We start from the raw sequence: 20511 nt of genomic DNA on the forward strand, positions 1-20511 counted from the left end.
ATGTGGTTGGGCATGGAGGCTCTGGTACCCTGTTTGGCCGCCTCTATCCTGGATACATGATGAGATGCGGTTGGGCATGGAGGCTCTAGTACCCTGTTGGGCCACTTCTAGCCTGGATACATGATGAGATATGGTTGGACATGGAGGCATACAGGCTCTATATATCCTGTGGCACATTTGCCTACAGGTATTGAAGCTGGGCCTCTAAATCCTGCATACTCGTGGGCTATTAAAGATGGCATCACAACAGGTCCCATAAATGCTTAATCAGCGATAAATCTGTTGACCAGGCAGGACAAGGAAGTGTGGCAACCTGGCGGAGGCATTCCTGGGACGCCCTTGCTGTGTGCGGGCGAGCATTATTCTGCTGGAAAATGCCTGTTGGAAGCCCTGCCATTAGAAGCAACTCATGTGGTCGCATGACTTCCTGTACAACACTGTGCTGTTAGTGCCCCTCGATCACTACTAGGGGTGATTGACTCTCATAGCAAAGGCAGGATTGAAGCACTTCCCACGAGGCCTATATACTGAAACGTGACCGTTGTCTGCTCACAGACAGAACCTGAAAAGTGCTTCTAAAAACAATACGGTTCAGTCCTTAGCAGTCCAGTACTTTCATTCATCACACCACGGCAAACAAAGCCAATGGTGTTGGGGTGTTAATGGCAGGACACGTATTGAGCAGTGAGACTCCAAATTTCTTTCTACTAAGCTCCTGGAAATGGTTCGGGCACAGACAGGGTGTCTGAATGGTGGGCAACAAAACTGTTGGATCTGCTCATACTTGTCGGCGGATAAAACAATCCTCTCTACTGGTGGTCTGACTGTGCCGCCCGGAGCCCGTTTGCCATGTGTGCATGCCCTCATGTAACCACCGCTCCCAACACCTCCTGACAGCTCGGTCAGAACAGCCTAGATGGCAGGCAATTTATCAAAATGACCATCCTGCATTTCATTCCATGATGCGCCCCCTCTCAAAGTCTGTTAACTTTGTAAAATGTCTTTGAGTGCGTCGTAGAGGCGCCCAGCAGTCCGCAATCTCTCAACAAGAGGGACATTACACAAAAGTAGCCTCCGAGAGCCTTGTTATAGGCCATGGTGGAAGCACTCTGCTGCCCTCTGCTGGCAAGACTCAGTGTCTAATCAGACCACAACTAATTGTTTCCATCTCTGTCTGAGACATAATTGCATGCTGAGTTTTACAGCACTCTAATGTTTCCATGTGGATGCATATTTTTTTTATTGTTCCTCAACGGCTGCAATGATGAATGCTAATGTTTATTATCCGTTCAGATTATATGGATTGTAGCAGCATGCTGCTCCTTTTCATTTCAGAATGACTAACACCATAAATTATCCACGTCTTTTTGTATTTGTAGTACATCTAAATCACCACAAGGGGGTGATCTAGGTATATAGTTTTGTCCTTCGTGTATGGAAAGAAACCTAGACCCCTGTGGATTGCTCTCAATATTCATATGGGGCTATTATCTCAATTCATGGTATTAAAACCTGTGAAGTTTTTGTATCTAAGTTGCTCCTGGTTGATTGTCTGCCCTTAGGCTTTACAGTGTTTGAAGCTGTCTGGTAACCAACTGACTTCACTGCCACCTCCTGACACCTGGACCTGCAAGCTTCTCAAGTGTTTGGATTTATCCAAGAACCAGCTAGGAAGGTTGGTAAGGTCTTATTACAGACCAAAATGAAAACTGAGATTTTTTTTCTTGTGTTAAATTAGTTTTTACATAAAATAATTGTATGCTTTAAAGTCCTGAAGGTTGTGAGTTCAATCCCCGCTTTGTACAGGTAGCCGGCTTAAGGTTGACTCAGCCTTCAATTCTTCCAAGGTCGGTAAAATAAGTACCCAGCTTGGTGGGGGGGTAATAAAATACCTGAAAGTGCTGCGGAATAAGTTGGCACTATACAAATAACAAGATTTATTTATTTTTCTCTCTTGGTCTACTTTATATAGCCTTAATGATTGATAAATGAAACTTTTTACTCCCTTTCTTTGCAGGAATGAAGAGGGGATCAAGACCAGGCGGGTTCCATTTTTCTCTACCAGATATAGAACAAGAACAGGGACTGATTCAGGTACGTACCGTGAGATAAGAACTTAGTGATAACAAAAATAGGATGAGTGCATAAGTTCTGTTCTTGTTGTTTAGGTTATTCTGTGGAGTTTCCTTCGTTTTTGAAAGAATCACTAGAAGTTTTATACCTCAATGATAATCAACTAGATGCCTTTCCACAGTCCGTGTGCCAGCTGAAGAGTCTTACAGAACTCTACCTGGGGAAGTAAGTAATGAAATGAGGTCATGCAAGGCTTGCATAGTTTTTAGTGTCACAGGCCTTCTATATATGCTTATTTAGAAATGTGTCCAAGCGAGAATGATAGTTCATTTGCAGATATGATAATGAGTTGATGATGGGCAGCATGGTGACTTAGTGGTTACTGCTGTTACTTTGTAGCACTGGAGTCCTAGGTTCAAGTCCCACCAAGGATCTGTATGGAATTTGTATGCATATAGTTGAATATTGATTGCAGGTGAGGGGAGAGAACCCAATGCCATGTGATGCAAAGTTCTGTGTCATGCATGTGCTATACAAATAAAAGTGATTATGAGCTCTTTCTTTATTACATCATATAAAACGCTTACGGGTCAATTGCTATGACATTAGTAATTTTTTTCTGGTATCACTATAAGAAAGGACTATAGATAATGTCCAACAATTATGTAACTTTTCCACATGAAATGTTCCATTTCTTAAAGAAGTCTAATAGCAGTAGGAGTACTTGGCACCCTGGATAATCTATATCAATCAAAGAATAATCCGATATTTCCAGTCTGAAGTACTGCAGTCTTGGCATTGAGACTGAAAAGATTGGTTCTGCTTATAGCACCGTGCATGACAAATACATCTGTAGAAATGATACGTTCCTCAATCTCCGTGACTCTTTTTTTCCTTCCGTAGTAATCCAGGAATAAGAGAGCTTCCTCCTGAACTTGGCCAGCTTGCATCTTTATGGCAGCTAGACCTTGAAGACCTAAACATCACAAACTTACCTGCAGAGATCAGGAAAGAGGGTGAGCGCTTCATTGTTACCTGATACAGGTTCAAATCAGCATAAACATGGCGTGTATATTAACGCTACTTGTTATATGAAGGACCTGTGACCATCTTGGCATATCTGCGTGCTCAGCTGAGGAAAGCGGAGAGGTGTCCACTAGTCAAGATGATAATTGTTGGACCACCACGCCAAGGAAAGTCGACCCTTTTTGAGGTTCTACAGACCGGGAAAGCATCCCAGCAGATGCAAGGAGAAAGTACTATTAGAACTACCCGGTGGGAGCTACAGAAACCTGTGGGCACTAAGGCTAAGGTAACCATTTGTCAGACACTAGTCATGTCTGAATAGCTGCATAACAGAAGACCAGTTGCTTATGTGCCTTCTCTCTTTCCATCTCCAGGGTTTTTCTGTGGGGGCTTTAGTGTAAACGCAGCCAACAATCGGACATATTGAATGATAAGTCGTTCCTTTTATGCGGGCAAAAAAATCATTGTTGCCTCCAAGGCTTATACAGTGACTGAACGATTTCTTGTTTGAACAAACCAATGATGTATCTGCCTGTATAAACAGGCTCCCTGAGCGAACTCTGACATCGTTCGTTCGCTTGTTCAAGCAAGAAATCTGCAGGTCTAAACAGCCCCTTCAACTCTACTCACTGCTCTAGCCTGTGCCAAATCTGTTTGTAACTTGGTGCAGAGTTCACTCCCTGTCTATAATATAATGAAGCCCCTAGAAGAAGTTGTTATGCGAAAAAACGCGGCATGCAGTTACATCTCAGACAGATATGCAAATGTTTAGAGTTGTGGTGTGATTAGATGAGCGGTCTTACCACCTGAGACCCTAAAAGTGGTTCCACCCTTGGCCTATAAAAGGCTCTCAGAGGCTACGTGTGTGTAGTGACCTCTTCTTCCGCTTGTGTAGAGCTTGTTGGCCACTAGTCGCCTCTACAATGCAGAGAAGAGATTTTCCCCTGTTTAAAGAAATTTGAAAGTGAATTATTGGAATTAAAAAAGCTGGATGGTTGTATCGATGTATCACATCTTGTATCCAAGCTAGAGATGGTACAACAGGGTACTAGAGCCTCCATGCCCGCCCGTATCACATCTTGTATCGAAGCTAGAGGCGGCCCAACAGGGTACTAGAGCCTCCATGCCCGCCTGTATCACTTCTTGCATCCAAGCTAGAGGTGGTACAACAGGGTACTAGAGCCTCCATGCCTGCCCGTATCACATCTTGTATCCAAGCTAGAGGCGGCCCAACAGGGTACTAGAGCCTCCATGCCTGCCCGTATCACTTCTTGCATCCAAGCTAGAGGCGGTACAACATAGTACTAGAGCCTCCCTTCAAGGGGTCAGTTTTGCACAATGAATGATCCTTTTGCTCTGATATTGTAATTACTTATAACAATGTTACAATCACACAGAGAAAGCTTCATTTGATTCCAACAACTCCTCCTAGGTGCCTGATTTGCTTTTTACAAATAGTGCATATATATGTATGTATGTATGTGTGTGTGTACATCAGGGGTACTCTAAAGAAAACAGAATCTTCCACTAGTTACTTATGTTGCTAAGTGTATGTCTGCAGAACCCTTCTGAGGTAGTATACCAGCTGACGACGTTTAGGATGGTTGTGTTCAGCTCCAGTGATTTATTTTTTTTAACTTTATCAGGAAGTTGTTCAGTTTTTCGCCTTTTTCGTGATGGCTGATTCGTATGAACAATGTGCAGCTGTGAAATTTTGTTTCCTTTTTCCATTGCTCAAAGCACTTGTAAAAAAAATTTGCACAGAGCAAGATTGGGTAAATACAGAGGATGAGGCAAGGGTGACATGCCGTTGTTCATCGAAAATTGCTTAAAACCCAGCGCTGTGTGGGCAGATGCGTCGTCAAGATGGAATAACCAATTTGCCTAAAGGTTGGTTTACCATCTCAGAAGGGATAAGAGACATTCACCCAGCAACAGAGCCTGTACTAGTAATGCCTCCCCACCTGTTTCTTTGGGTTCCTCTGTTTGTGTGTACATATTGCGCAAAGTTTTTTACTTTTTGCACCATGCTAACTAAAAGGTGCGTGGCCAACAACGTTTAGACAAATATGCTAAGCCAAATAAATGAAAGCAATCTTGGTGCAAATGAGCGCCTGCTCTTAGTGGACATAGAATTCATTTTATGGCTTTAGGATAGAGATGAGCGAACGTACTCGGATAAGCACTACTCGTCCGAGTAATGTGCTTTATCCGAGTACCTCTCCGCTCGTCCTGAAAGATTCGGGGCGCTCCGCTGCTGACAGGTGAGTCGCAGCGGGGAGCGGGGCAGAGCGGGCGGGAGAGAAGGAGAGAAAGATCTCCCCTCCGTTCCTCCCCGCTCTCCCCTGCAGCTCCCCGATCCGCAGCGCGTCCCGAATCTTTCAGGACGAGCGGAGAGGTACTCGGATAAAGCACATTACTCGGACGAGTAGTGCTTATCCGAGTACGTTCGCTCATCTCTACTTTAGGACCATCCAAAATGTGCCAAAATTTATTGAGTGGCTTGCACCGTTTACTACATTTGGTGCAATTGATGAATCTGCATTTGTAATCATTCAGATGTTGCTGTGGATTTCACCTTTCTATATTGAAAGGGTTGAAATGTGTGGTGAAAATCTGTAGCAGAAATGGACATGCTGTGAATTTAAAGATCCACGTTGCAGGTTAATTTCCCTGCAGAAATGTTCCGCAGCATGGGATCACAATTTTTTTCGCATCACCTCTATGTGCCAAGCACTATAGTCTGGTGTGGATTTACAGTGCAGAAGTCCTCAGCATCTTCCTTCTTTTATATCTTTTCTTGTTTAAGTAGGTTGATTCTGTGCACTTCCATGTTTGGGACATGGGAGGTTCTTCTACAATGTCTGCAGTGAACCAATGCTTCTTTACCGACAAGGCCTTGTACATAGTGGTATGGAACCTGGCTCTAGGGGAAGAGGCTGTATCTAATCTTCAGTTCTGGCTTCTGAACATTGAGGTGAGGAGAAATGATTGGAATAGCGGTCATGATGATATACTTCACTACTCTTGGTCATAGTTGTAAAACTTCTGTTTATTTATTCATTTCAGTTCTATACAATATTTTGTGGGGTTTTTTTTCCTCTTTAGGCCAAAGCGCCAAACGCTGTAGTTTTAGTAGTTGGAACTCATCTGGACTTCATTGAAACCAAGTTCCGTTTAGAGAGAATTGCCACTCTTCGTGCCTATGTTTTGGCTCTTTGCCGCTCCCCTTCTGGGTCCAGAGCCATGGGATTCCCAGATATTACCATCAAACACTTGCAGTGAGTATTACTCCTATTGTCTCTTGTTTTGTGTCCTTAGTGGACCCTGCTGAGATGATAGATGCTCTTTTATGTCCCACTCCATATCCGTTAGCTGATGGGACTATAATTGACCACAATGCTTTAATACTTGATTACTAGACTGAATAAAATATTTATGACAAATTAAGCGTGTCCCTGATTGACTTTGCAAAATGCTATAAATTGTCTTTTGTTTTTCTGCTGAGTACCCAGACCGCCACAATCTTTATATGTGCTCCATGCTTTATTAATAAGGCAGTCCTATGTATAGAAAAGTATTTCCCAGGCGCTCGATTAAAATAATTGGTTAGTAATCCTGTGTATTCTCTGATAACAGCATATAACACTTGGGATTATTTTTTGTCACAGCGAACTCTCCTGCAAGACATTGGAAGGCCTAGAAGGCTTACGTCAGCTTATATTCTATGCTGCCTGCAATATGAAAGATGTGGGCAGCACAATTGGGTCCCAGAGACTGGTCGGAAGACTGGTAAGGTGGCAAATCAGTTTTAGTACATTGTCTTTGAATTCCTTTTGCCATATTCTGCTTTTTGTTGTGTTCTCTCTTTTTTTGGACACTAAATCCCCCTCTACCTGTCTCCGAGAGTGACTTTTTGCAATATCTCTGTGCTGATTGATTGTGACCAGTTATTACCTAAAGCTATTTGCTGCTGAGATGGTCCTATCCATTAAGTTATGAATTAACTATGCATATCCAATTGGGAAGGTTTTGTACATTTTCCATAATCTGATTCCAGTCATGTGATAATAGAGGCCAAAACAGTCATATCGAATATAAAAAAGCCACACTTTGACCTTTTTGCGTGACCTTTGGTCTATGATTTTGGGGTCATTAGATTTGTCACATCCTTACCACCACCGTAAAGTCATAACATGTGAGTTTGATACATGGAGTGACCTGTCAGGTCAAATTCCTATGTTAAGACCCCCTGCACACTGGCAGCGTCGCATTGGGAAATCCAGAGCAGCATACCGCCTCCAGATTTTGCAGTAAATCCAGTCCATTGCATACTATTGAAAAACACAATTTCCTTGCCCACGAGCAGAAATCGATTGCGGGAAAGAAATCGCAGCATGCTGGGATTTGCCACTGGATACACACAGACGGCTTCCATTGAAGTCAATGGAAGCCGTCTGTGCCACGGCCATTCTGCAATCATGATTGCGGAATGGCCGCAGGAGCTGCGTCATTGCAACGGCGCGGCGTCCTCTCAACTGCGTATGCGCAGGCACATTCGCACATCAGGAGGCCACGTCATTGCCATAACGTCCTCAACTGCGCATGTGTGCCACCCGGCACACTGGCAGCACAGGAGAAGACGCCGGACAGGTAAGAAGGCCTGGTACTGGGTCAAACTCGCATGCGGGTCCGACCTGCCTGTGTGCAGGCGGCATAAGTCTAGCGGCACTGCTGTGCTTCAGCCAACAGCGCTGCTAGAGAGAATCAGGGCTCCTTCACACTGGTGACGGCGAGATATTGCCCTCACAATCCATGTGGAAACCCCTGGATGCGAGGGGTTTTCACATGCAAACAGCCTCGCATCCCTGCGGGGCTGAAGGAATTCCCCATCACTACTATTAAGCCGCGGCAGGCGATCACGATGTTCTCTCATTGTTTTCAACGGGGCCAGCGCTGCTGCCGCCATCCCCATTGAAAACAATAGGTGATATCGCAAAAAGGAAGGACGTGCTGCACATTTTTTTTTCCCTGCATAACATCGCAACACGGTGCCATGCAGGAAAACATCACAAATGTGAACGAACCCATTTTATGTGTGTGTCGTGAACATCGCATCTATCTAGTATATAACGTATGCAGACTCCACAATTCAATGCAAATAATCTCCACTTTATTAATCCTATCATGTGATAAGCAAATCATGTTGTACATATACACTCTTCAATAATATAATTCATCCATGTTTAATCTAGGATACCAGCCAACGTATCTGATAAGACACTAGTTAGTTGATAAGGCAGCCCATACTACACGTGTGGATAGTTGGAGAGTGCTATCCGCCTTGCCTTTTATTCAGTGCATGTGCAAATATGTGACTTTATGGGTTTTATTAATTAAGCATTTCTGCGTACATTGTTCCACGCTATACGTAATGCGCCTTACGCGGCACCATTTATGAATTTGATTCTTGGAAAGTTCCATAGACCAATGACTTTGTGGTTAGGAAAATCTACTAGAATGTAATTTTAGAATTGTCCTTGTTATCGTGTGACCTGCACTTATCCCAAAAGTAAGTGAACTTCTCTTCTTGACCCAGATTCCTAAAAGCTACCTAAACCTGCAGGAGGCAATAGTGAGAGAACAGCAGATAAGAGCTCATGAAGATTCGGTGCAGTATCTGACAGATGAGCAAATAGAGCAGATCACAGAGCAGAGCCCTGGCAATGACATCCGAGACTATGAAGACATGCAAGCAGGTATAAAAGCAACTAGAGTAGGGCCTCGTGTCCACGGCATGCACGGATTCCCCATGTGGATTTCCTCAGCGGATGCACTGTGAGTGATTGATTGCGGATTTGATTTTTAATAGCTTGCTGGAGATTTCGTTTGTTTACGCGCAGATGTACGTGGATCATCCGCGCAGAAAAAAAATCGGGAACCCCACCTCTCGGCTTTTTCCTCACCTTCCTAATTGTTTTTAACCTTCAAATCCACAGTGCATCCGCAAATGCATTTGCTAATCACTCGCTCCCATAGAGATAAATGGAGCCCATCCGTGGTAAAATGGAGCATGCTGCAGTTTCTTTTCCGTGCATGCTATCCGCAAATTAAATAAAATCAAATCCGCAGGTGTTAAATTAAGTGCGGAAGCCCTATTCATCTCTATGGGCTGCTTGAACTGCGAATCGTCTAAGATGTTTCAATGATGTCATCATTTATAAACTCCCAATGTATATGATGGTGGACTTCCCATTTAATCTTTTCTGTTCCTTACAGCAATCGGATTCCTTATAGAAACTGGCACCTTGCTTCACTTTCCAGACACCAGCCATGGACTACGCAACTTGTATTTCCTGGACCCTGTTTGGCTCTCTGAATGTCTGGAGAGGATCATCAACATTAAAAGCTCCAAATCTGTAGCAAGAAATGGGGTCATCAAAGCGGAGGACCTCCGGATGCTGCTAGTTGGCACTGGTTTCACCAAGCAGACAGAAGAACAGTACTTTCAGTTCTTGGCAAAGTTTGAGATTGCCCTTCCTGTGGCCAACAATAGGTGAATACATTTTCAATGTGCACATTGACCACATGGCTTTGTCTTACAGCTTTGCATACAGTTGGAAAAAAGGACAAGAATCAGGACATATTCTAATTTAGTTTTGTTTTCTCATAAACTCTGCTCACCTTCTACAGGCTACATATAGTGTTGCATCTACAATGTTTATGGTCCAAATGCATCTAAGATGAGAGAAGAGGCGACTTTGCAGATAGCCTAGATTACAGCTCCTACTTTTTTGTGTGAACAGTACCCATATACCTATGTGTTTCCCTGTTCTAGATTACAAACTGCATGTATGTAGTGTAAATCACGTGCTCTTCCTTTTATTCTGTAGTCGCATCCATCCTTTTCTTTCTAATATACATTTGTAGCTATAGACACAAAGTAGTAGGACATTTTTATTCAAGACCAGTTTACTTTATTTTTTGGAAAATTAGAAAACCTTTTTGTGAGGCTATACCAGGGCTCCAGATGGGGACCAGAATGCTTACCAATGCAACCAAAATTTGCAAACGGCAAAAAGATTTTTCAGCCTTGTCGTCATTTGTGACTAGTCGTGCCATGCTGTGACTTTAAGAAAAATGTCAGCTGCTCCGTACACCTCTGGATGTGAGGTGTTTTCACATGGAAACCGCTTCGTATCCCTGCAGGGCTGGAAGAATTCCCTGGCACGGCTGTCACAGCTGCGGCAGGGAATTGCGATGTTCTCCCATTGTTTTTAATGGGATCAGCACTGCTGCTGCTTGCCCCATTCAAAGCAATGGACGATATCGCTAAAAGAAAAGAAATGCTGCGATTTTGTTCCCTGCATAGCATCGCAACGCAGTACCATGCAGGGACACATCACAAATGTAAATGAACCCACACTGTAGGCACATATGCTAGAACGCGCTTACACTGCCCACCAGAGAGTAGTGGGAGACGCATGTCGAAAACCTGACAATGCCAATAACCTCTGTGCTGCTACCTGTGTAAAGTCTGCTGCCAAATTTAAAATTTGTGCTGCTGGTGGCGCTGCTAGAAATGTGACCAATGTGGGCACAGCTGGTGCTGACGATTGAGCTGTGAATGATCACCGCTGGTAAGAGTTAGGCCTCCCTCACACTGGGCGTTTGCAGAAACGCAGCGTTTTTCAACTCTGTGTTACTGCAGATTCCGCCCCGTTTCAGCAGCGCTGGCATACTTTATGCCAGCGTTTTGGCTGCGTTTTCAGCTCGGCTGAAAACCCAGCCAAGAATGCTGAAAAGAAAAAAAAAGTAATACTCACCTAGCCGCTGCAGTCCGGGTCGCGGCCGCTGGTCTCTGCCGCTGATCCGGGCTTACTTGGCACTCCCAAGTCTATTGCCAGAGGCCAGGTTTGAGAACCCGGCCTCCGGCAATAGAGTGCTGTGATTGGTTGTTGGTGCTTGCTCGATGCCCAATCACAGCCCTTCATTGACTGTCTCAGCCAATCAGAGCTTTCCGGCGCTGATTGGCTGAGACAGTCCATGAAGGGCTGTGATTGGTTATCGGCACGCTCGATGCCCAATCACAGCACTCTATTGCCGGAGGCGGGGTTCTCAAACCTGTCCTCCAGCAATAGACTTGGGAGTGTTGGAGAAGCCCGGATCAGCGGCAGAGACCATCGGCAGCGACCCGGACTGCAGTGGCTAGGTGAGTATTAACTTTCTTTTTTTCTCTCTACCTAGCTGGGGCAGATTTTCGGGGTGAGGGCTTCTATTGCAAGCCCTCACCCCGAAAATCGGCGAGCGGTTACCGCTGCCAAAAACGCGGCACCAAGTGTTGCCGCGTTTTCAGCAGCGCTAAAACCGCGGCCCATTCAGTTCAATGGGCGACGCAGGGCTGAAAACGGCCCAAAATAGAACTTGCATCGCTGTCAAAGCGCAGCGTTGCAAGGCGCTGCGTTTTCAGCCCTGTGTGAGCAGCCCCATTGAAATGAATGGGCTGAAAAGGCAGCGCTAAACGCTGTATAAAACGCCCTGTGTGAGGGAGGCCTTAACCCTTTCCAATCCAATTTATATCCCGGTTTTTCCAGGGGGCTTACTCTTTTTCTGCTGTCATACAACGGCGCTATCTGCTGGCTAAATCCAGTACTGCATGAGGTGACACGCTGGATAGGCTCCAACAGCAGAGAGGCTGGCAATATACAGTAAGAGGACCCCGATGGGTGTCTTCCAACATCAGAGCTGTACAGCTTTAAATCATAATGTCTTCAGAGGTCAGACAGTGGATTGGAAAGGGTTAAGCTCTGAACGTGATTTACTGATGCAGAGGGGGGAGCTCTGAATGTGATTTACTGATGCGGAGTGGGGGACTTTGAATGTGATTTACTGATGCGGAGTGGGGGACTCTGAATGTGATTTACTGATGCGGAGTGGGGGACTTTGAATGTGATTTACTGATGTGGACTGGGGGACTCTGAATGTGATTTACTGATGTGGAGTGGGGGACTCTAAATGTGATTTACTGATGCGGAGTGGGGGACTCTGAATGTGATTTACTGATGCGGAGTGGGGAGCTCTGAAAGTGATTTACTGATGAGGAGGGGGGAGCTCTGAATGTGATTTACTGATGTGGAGTGGAGGACTCTGAATGTGATTTACTGATGCGCAGGGGGGAGCTCTGAATGTGATTTACTGATGCGGAGGGGGAGCTCTGAATGTGATTTACTGATGCAGAGTGGGGACTCTGAATGTGATTTAATGATGCGGAGGGGGGAGCTCTGAATGTGATTTACTGATGCGGAGTGGGGGGGCTCTAAATGTGATTTACTGATGCGGAGGGGGGGAGCTCTGAATGTGATTTACTGATGCGGAGTGGGGGAGCTCTGAATGTGATTTACTGATGCAGAGTGGAGGACTCTGAATGTGATTTACTGATGCGGAGGGGGGAGCTCTGAATGTGATTTACTGATGCGGAGTGGGGTCCTCTGAATGTGATTTACTGATGCGGAGTGGGGGAGCTCTGAATGTGTTTTACTGATGCGGCGGGGAGAGCTCTGAATGTGTTTTACTGATGTGGATGGGGGGAGCTCTGAATGTGATTTACTGATGCGGAGTGGGGGAGCTCTGAATGTGATTTACTGATGCGGAGTGGGGGAGCTCTGAATGTGATTTACTGATCCGGAGGGGGGACTCTGAATGTGATTTACTGATGCGGAGTGGGGTCCTCTGAATGTGATTTACTGATGCGGAGTGGGGGAGCTCTGAATGTGTTTTACTGATGCGGAGGGGAGAGCTCTGAATGTGTTTTACTGATGCGGAGGGGGGAGCTCTGAATGTAATTTACTGATGTGGATGGGGGGAGCTCTGAATGTGATTTACGGATGCGGAGTGGGGGAGCTCTGAATGTGATTTACTTGTGCGGAGTGGGGGAGCTCTGAATGTGATTTACTGATGCGGAGGGGGGAGCTCTGAATGTGATTTACTGATGCGGAGTGGAGGACTCTGAATGTGATTTACTGATGCGGAGGGGGGAGCTCTGAATGTGATTTACTGATGCGAAGGGGGGAGCTCTAAATGTGATCTACTGATGTGGATGGGGGAGATCTGAATGTGATTTACTGATGCGGAGTGGGGTACTCTGAATGTGATTTACTGATGCGGAGTGGGGGAGCTCTGAATGTGTTTTACTGATGCGGAGGGGAGAGCTCTGAATGTGTTTTACTGATGCGGAGGGGGGAGCTCTGAATGTAATTTACTGATGTGGATGGGGGGAGCTCTGAATGTGATTTACTGATGCGGAGTGGGGGAGCTCTGAATGTGCTTTACTGATGCGGAGGGGAGAGCTCTGAATGTGATCTACTGATGTGGATGGGGGGATCTCTGAATGTGATTTACTCATGTGGATGGGGGAGCTCTGAATGTGATTTACTGATGTGGATGGGGGAGCTCTGAATGTGATTTACTGATGCGGAGTGGGGCAGCTCTGAATGTGTTTTACTGATGTGGATGGGGGGAGCTCTGAATGTGATTTACTGATGCAGAGTGGGGATCTCTGAATGTGATTTAGTGATGTGGATGGGGGAGCTCTGAATGTGATTTACTGATGTGGATGGGGGGAGCTCTGAATGTGATTTACTGATGCGGAGTGGGGGAGCTCTGAATGTGTTTTACTGATGCGGAGGGGGGAGCTCTGAATGTGTTTTACTGATGCGGAGGGGGGAGCTCTAAATGTGATTTACTGATGTGGATGGGGGGATGTAAATGTGATTTACTGATGTGGAGGGGGGAGCTCTGAATGTGTTTTACCGATGCTAAAGGGGGAGCTCTGAATGTGTTTTACTGATGCTGAGGGGGGAGCTCTGAATGTGATTTACTGATGCGGAGGGAGGAGCTCTGAATGTGATTTACTGATGCGGAGGGGGGAGCGCTGAATGTGATTGTAATGATGCGGAGGGGGGAGCTCTGAATATGATTGTAATGATGCCGAGGGGGCAGCTCTAAATGTGATTTACTGATGCGGAGGGGGGAGCTCTAAATGTGATTTACTGATGCGGAGGGGGGAGCTCTAAATGTGATTTACTGATGCGGAGGGGGGAGCTCTAAATGTGATTTACTGATGCGGAGGGTGGAGCTCTAAATGTGATTTACTGATGCGGAGGGTGGAGCTCTAAATGTGATTTACTGATGCGGAGGGTGGAGCTCTAAATGTGATTTACTGATGCGGAGGGTGGAGCTCTAAATGTGATTTACTGATGTGGATGGGGGGATCTAAATGTGATTTACTGATGCAGAGGGGGGAGCTCTAAATGTGTTCTACTGATGCATTGGGGGAGCTCTGAATGTGATTTACTGAGGTGGAGGGGGGCTCTGAATGTGATTTACTGATGTGGAGGGGGAGCTCTGAATGTGATTTACTGATGTGGAGGGGGAGCTCTGAAAGTGATTTACTGATGAGGAGGGGGGAGCTCTGAATGTGATTTACTGATGTGGAGTGGAGGACTCTGAATGTGATTTACTGATGCGCAGGGGGGAGCTCTGAATGTGATTTACTGATGCGGAGGGGGAGCTCTGAATGTGATTTACTGATGCAGAGTGGGGACTCTGAATGTGATTTAATGATGCGGAGGGGGGAGCTCTGAATGTGATTTACTGATGCGGAGTGGGGGGGCTCTAAATGTGATTTACTGATGCGGAGGGGGGGAGCTCTGAATGTGATTTACTGATGCGGAGTGGGGGAGCTCTGAATGTGATTTACTGATGCAGAGTGGAGGACTCTGAATGTGATTTACTGATGCGGAGGGGGGAGCTCTGAATGTGATTTACTGATGCGGAGTGGGGTCCTCTGAATGTGATTTACTGATGCGGAGTGGGGGAGCTCTGAATGTGTTTTACTGATGCGGAGGGGAGAGCTCTGAATGTGTTTTACTGATGTGGATTGGGGGAGCTCTGAATGTGATTTACTGATGCGGAGTGGGGGAGCTCTGAATGTGATTTACTGATGCGGAGTGGGGGAGCTCTGAATGTGATTTACTGATGCGGAGGGGGGACTCTGAATGTGATTTACTGATGCGGAGTGGAGGACTCTGAATGTGATTTACTGATGCAGAGGGGGGAGCTCTGAATGTGATTTACTGATGCGAAGGGGGGAGCTCTAAATGTGATTTACTGATGCGGAGTGGAGGACTCTGAATGTGATTTACTGATGCGGAGGGGGGAGCTCTGAATGTGATTTACTGATGCGAAGGGGGGAGCTCTAAATGTGATTTACTGATGCGGAGGGGGGGAGCTCTGAATGTGATTTACTGATGCGGAGTGGGGGAGCTCTGAATGTGATTTACTGATGCGGATTGGAGGACTCTGAATGTGATTTACTGATGCGGAGGGGGGAGCTCTGAATGTGATTTACTGATGCGGAGTGGGGTCCTCTGAATGTGATTTACTGATGCGGAGTGGGGGAGCTCTGAATGTGTTTTACTGATGCGGAGGGGAGAGCTCTGAATGTGTTTTACTGATGCGGAGGGGGGAGCTCTGAATGTAATTTACTGATGTGGATGGGGGGAGCTCTGAATGTGATTTACTGATGCGGAGTGGGGGAGCTCTGAATGTGATTTACTTGTGCGGAGTGGGGGAGCTCTGAATGTGATTTACTGATGCGGAGGGGGGGACTTTGAATGTGATTTACTGATGCGGAGGGGGGAGCTCTGAATGTGATTTACTGATGCGGAGTGGAGGACTCTGAATGTGATTTACTGATGCGGAGGGGGGAGCTCTGAATGTGATTTACTGATGCGAAGGGGGGAGCTCTAAATGTGATCTACTGATGTGGATGGGGGAGATCTGAATGTGATTTACTGATGCGGAGTGGGGTACTCTGAATGTGATTTACTGATGCGGAGTGGGGGAGCTCTGAATGTGTTTTACTGATGCGGAGGGGAGAGCTCTGAATGTGCTTTACTGATGCGGAGGGGGGAGCTCTGAATGTAATTTACTGATGTGGATGGGGGGAGCTCTGAATGTGATTTACTGATGCGGAGTGGGGGAGCTCTGAATGTGCTTTACTGATGCGGAGGGGAGAGCTCTGAATGTGATCTACTGATGTGGATGGGGGATCTCTGAATGTGATTTACTCATGTGGATGGGGGAGCTCTGAATGTGATTTACTGATGTGGATGGGGGAGCTCTGAATGTGATTTACTGATGCGGAGTGGGGCAGCTCTGAATGTGTTTTACTGATGTGGATGGGGGGAGCTCTGAATGTGATTTACTGATGCAGAGTGGGGATCTCTGAATGTGATTTAGTGATGTGGATGGGGGAGCTCTGAATGTGATTTACTGATGTGGATGGGGGGAGCTCTGAATGTGTTTTACTGATGCGGAGGGGGGAGCTCTGAATGTGTTTTACTGATGCGGAGGGGGGAGCTCTAAATGTGATTTACTGATGTGGATGGGGGGATGTAAATGTGATTTACTGATGTGGAGGGGGGAGCTCTGAATGTGTTTTACCGATGCTAAAGGGGGAGCTCTGAATGTGTTTTACTGATGCTGAGGGGGGAGCTCTGAATGTGATTTACTGATGCGGAGGGAGGAGCTCTGAATGTGATTTACTGATGCGGAGGGGGGAGCGCTGAATGTGATTGTAATGATGCGGAGGGGGGAGCTCTGAATATGATTGTAATGATGCCGAGGGGGCAGCTCTAAATGTGATTTACTGATGCGGAGGGGGGAGCTCTAAATGTGATTTACTGATGCGGAGGGTGGAGCTCTAAATGTGATTTACTGATGCGGAGGGTGGAGCTCTAAATGTGATTTACTGATGCGGAGGGTGGAGCTCTAAATGTGATTTACTGATGTGGATGGGGGGATCTAAATGTGATTTACTGATGCAGAGGGGGGAGCTCTAAATGTGTTCTACTGATGCATTGGGGGAGCTCTGAATGTGATTTACTGAGGTGGAGGGGGGCTCTGAATGTGATTTACTGATGTGGAGGGGGAGCTCTGAATGTGATTTACTGATGTGGAGGGGGAGCTCTGAATGTGATTTACTGATGTGGAGGGGGAGCTCTGAATGTGATTTACTGAGGTGGAGGGGGGCTCTGAATGTGATTTACTGAGGTGGAGGGGGGCTCTGAATGTGATTTACTGATGTGGAGGGGGAGCTCTGAATGTGATTTACTGATGTGGAGGGGGAGCTCTGAATGTGATTTACTGATGTGGAGGGGGAGCTCTGAATGTGATTTACTGATGCGGAGTGGGGGAGCTCTGAATGTGTTTTACTGATGCGGAGGGGGGAGCTCTGAATGTGTTTTACTGATGCGGAGGGGGGAGCTCTAAATGTGATTTACTGATGTGGATGGGGGGATGTAAATGTGATTTACTGATGTGGAGGGGGGAGCTGTGAATGTGTTTTACCGATGCTAAAGGGGGAGCTCTGAATGTGTTTTACTGATGCTGAGGGGGGAGCTCTGAATGTGATTTACTGATGCGGAGGGAGGAGCTCTGAATGTGATTTACTGATGCGGAGGGGGGAGCGCTGAATGTGATTGTAATGATGCGGAGGGGGGAGCTCTGAATATGATTGTAATGATGCCGAGGGGGCAGCTCTAAATGTGATTTACTGATGCGGAGGGGGGAGCTCTAAATGTGATTTACTGATGCGGAGGGTGGAGCTCTAAATGTGATTTACTGATGCGGAGGGTGGAGCTCTAAATGTGATTTACTGATGCGGAGGGTGGAGCTCTAAATGTGATTTACTGATGTGGATGGGGGGATCTAAATGTGATTTACTGATGCAGAGGGGGGAGCTCTAAATGTGTTCTACTGATGCATTGGGGGAGCTCTGAATGTGATTTACTGAGGTGGAGGGGGGCTCTGAATGTGATTTACTGATGTGGAGGGGGAGCTCTGAATGTGATTTACTGATGTGGAGGGGGAGCTCTGAATGTGATTTACTGATGTGGAGGGGGAGCTCTGAATGTGATTTACTGAGGTGGAGGGGGGCTCTGAATGTGATTTACTGAGGTGGAGGGGGGCTCTGAATGTGATTTACTGATGTGGAGGGGGAGCTCTGAATGTGATTTACTGATGTGGAGGGGGAGCTCTGAATGTGATTTACTGATGCGGAGTGGGGGAGCTCTGAATGTGTTTTACTGATGCGGAGGGGGGAGCTCTGAATGTGTTTTACTGATGCGGAGGGGGGAGCTCTAAATGTGATTTACTGATGTGGATGGGGGGATGTAAATGTGATTTACTGATGTGGAGGGGGGAGCTCTGAATGTGTTTTACCGATGCTAAAGGGGGAGCTCTGAATGTGTTTTACTGATGCTGAGGGGGGAGCTCTAAATGTGTTCTACTGATGCATTGGGGGAGCTCTGAATGTGATTTACTGAGGTGGAGGGGGGCTCTGAATGTGATTTACTGATGTGGAGGGGGAGCTCTGAATGTGATTTACTGATGTGGAGGGGGAGCTCTGAATGTGATTTACTGATGTGGAGGGGGAGCTCTGAATGTGATTTACTGATGTGGAGGGGGAGATCTGAATGTGATTTACTGATGTGGAGGGGGAGCTCTGAATGTGATTTACTGAGGTGGAGGGGGGCTCTGAATGTGATTTTGCTGAGGTGGAGGGGGGCTCTTAATGTGATTTACTGATGTGGAGGGGGAGCTCTGAATGTGATTTACTGATGTGGAGGGGGAGCTCTGAATGTGATTTACTGATGTGGAGGGGGAGCTCTGAATGTGATTTACTGATGTGGAGGGGGGCTCTGAATGTGATTTACTGATGTGGAAGGGGAGCTCTGAATGTGATTTACTGATGTGGAGGGGGAGCTCTGAATGTGATTTACTGATGCGGAGGGTGGAGCTCTAAATGTGATTTACTGATGCGGAGGGTGGAGCTCTAAATGTGATTTACTGATGTGGATGGGGGGATCTAAATGTGATTTACTGATGCAGAGGGGGGAGCTCTAAATGTGTTCTACTGATGCATTGGGGGAGCTCTGAATGTGAATTACTGATGTGGAGGGGGAGCTCTGAATGTGATTTACTGATGTGGAGGGGGAGCTCTGAATGTGATTTACTGAGGTGGAGGGGGGCTCTGAATGTGATTTACTGAGGTGGAGGGGGGCTCTGAATGTGATTTACTGATGTGGAGGGGGAGCTCTGAATGTGATTTACTGATGTGGAGGGGGAGCTCTGAATGTGATTTACTGATGTGGAGGGGGAGCTCTGAATGTGATTTACTGATGTGGAGGGGGAGCTCTGAATGTGATTTACTGAGGTGGAGGGGGGCTCTGAATGTGATTTACTGATGTGGAAGGGGAGCTCTGAATGTGATTTACTGATGTGGAGGGGGAGCTCTGAATGTGATTTACTGATGCGGAGGGTGGAGCTCTAAATGTGATTTACTGATGCGGAGGGTGGAGCTCTAAATGTGATTTACTGATGTGGATGGGGGGATCTAAATGTGATTTACTGATGCAGAGGGGGGAGCTCTAAATGTGTTCTACTGATGCATTGGGGGAGCTCTGAATGTGATTTACTGAGGTGGAGGGGGGCTCTGAATGTGATTTACTGATGTGGAGGGGGAGCTCTGAATGTGAATTACTGATGTGGAGGGGGAGCTCTGAATGTGATTTACTGATGTGGAGGGGGAGCTCTGAATGTGATTTACTGAGGTGGAGGGGGAGCTCTGAATGTGATTTACTGAGGTGGAGGGGGGCTCTGAATGTGATTTACTGATGTGGAGGGGGAGCTCTGAATGTGATTTACTGATGTGGAGGGGGAGCTCTGAATGTGATTTACTGATGTGGAGGGGGAGCTCTGAATGTGATTTACTGATGTGGAGGGGGAGCTCTGAATGTGATTTACTGATGTGGAGGGAGAGCTCTGAATGTGATTTACTGATGCGGAGTGGGGGAGCTCTGAATGTGTTTTACTGATGCGGAGGGGGGAGCTCTGAATGTGTTTTACTGATGCGGAGGGGGGAGCTCTAAATGTGATTTACTGATGTGGATGGGGGGATGTAAATGTGATTTACTGATGTGGAGGGGGGAGCTCTGAATGTGTTTTACCGATGCTGAGGGGGGAGCTCTGAATGTGTTTTACTGATGCTGAGGGGGGAGCTCTGAATGTGATTTACTGATGCGGAGGGGGGAGCTCTGAATGTGATTTACTGATGCGGAGGGGGGAGCGCTGAATGTGATTGTAATGATGCGGAGGGTGGAGCTCTAAATGTGATTTACTGATGTGGATGGGGGGATCTAAATGTGATTTACTGATGCAGAGGGGGGAGCTCTAAATGTGTTCTACTGATGCATTGGGGGAGCTCTGAATGTGATTTACTGAGGTGGAGGGGGGCTCTGAATGTGATTTACTGATGTGGAGGGGGAGCTCTGAATGTGATTTACTGAG

The 20511-nt window shown here is 46.6% G+C and overlaps 1 protein-coding gene across 5 annotated transcripts in view; it reads left to right on the forward strand.

The window, feature by feature from the left end:
* Nucleotides 1-20511, forward strand: part of LRRK1 (leucine rich repeat kinase 1) — a 129138-nt gene that overhangs the window by 64891 nt on the left and 43736 nt on the right. For all 5 annotated transcript variants that reach the window (XM_066592869.1, XM_066592873.1, XM_066592872.1 and 2 more), the window contains 10 exons: nucleotides 1563-1675; nucleotides 2018-2094; nucleotides 2169-2298; nucleotides 2977-3089; nucleotides 3171-3385; nucleotides 5912-6076; nucleotides 6208-6380; nucleotides 6771-6891; nucleotides 8699-8858; nucleotides 9379-9655. In XM_066592869.1, the coding sequence (XP_066448966.1) occupies nucleotides 1563-1675; nucleotides 2018-2094; nucleotides 2169-2298; nucleotides 2977-3089; nucleotides 3171-3385; nucleotides 5912-6076; nucleotides 6208-6380; nucleotides 6771-6891; nucleotides 8699-8858; nucleotides 9379-9655 (1544 nt within the window). The remainder of the gene's footprint in view (nucleotides 1-1562; nucleotides 1676-2017; nucleotides 2095-2168; nucleotides 2299-2976; nucleotides 3090-3170; nucleotides 3386-5911; nucleotides 6077-6207; nucleotides 6381-6770; nucleotides 6892-8698; nucleotides 8859-9378; nucleotides 9656-20511) is intronic.

The sequence above is a fragment of the Eleutherodactylus coqui genome, chromosome 2 (assembly GCF_035609145.1).
Source record: "Eleutherodactylus coqui strain aEleCoq1 chromosome 2, aEleCoq1.hap1, whole genome shotgun sequence".
NCBI classification, from domain to species: domain Eukaryota; kingdom Metazoa; phylum Chordata; class Amphibia; order Anura; family Eleutherodactylidae; genus Eleutherodactylus; species Eleutherodactylus coqui.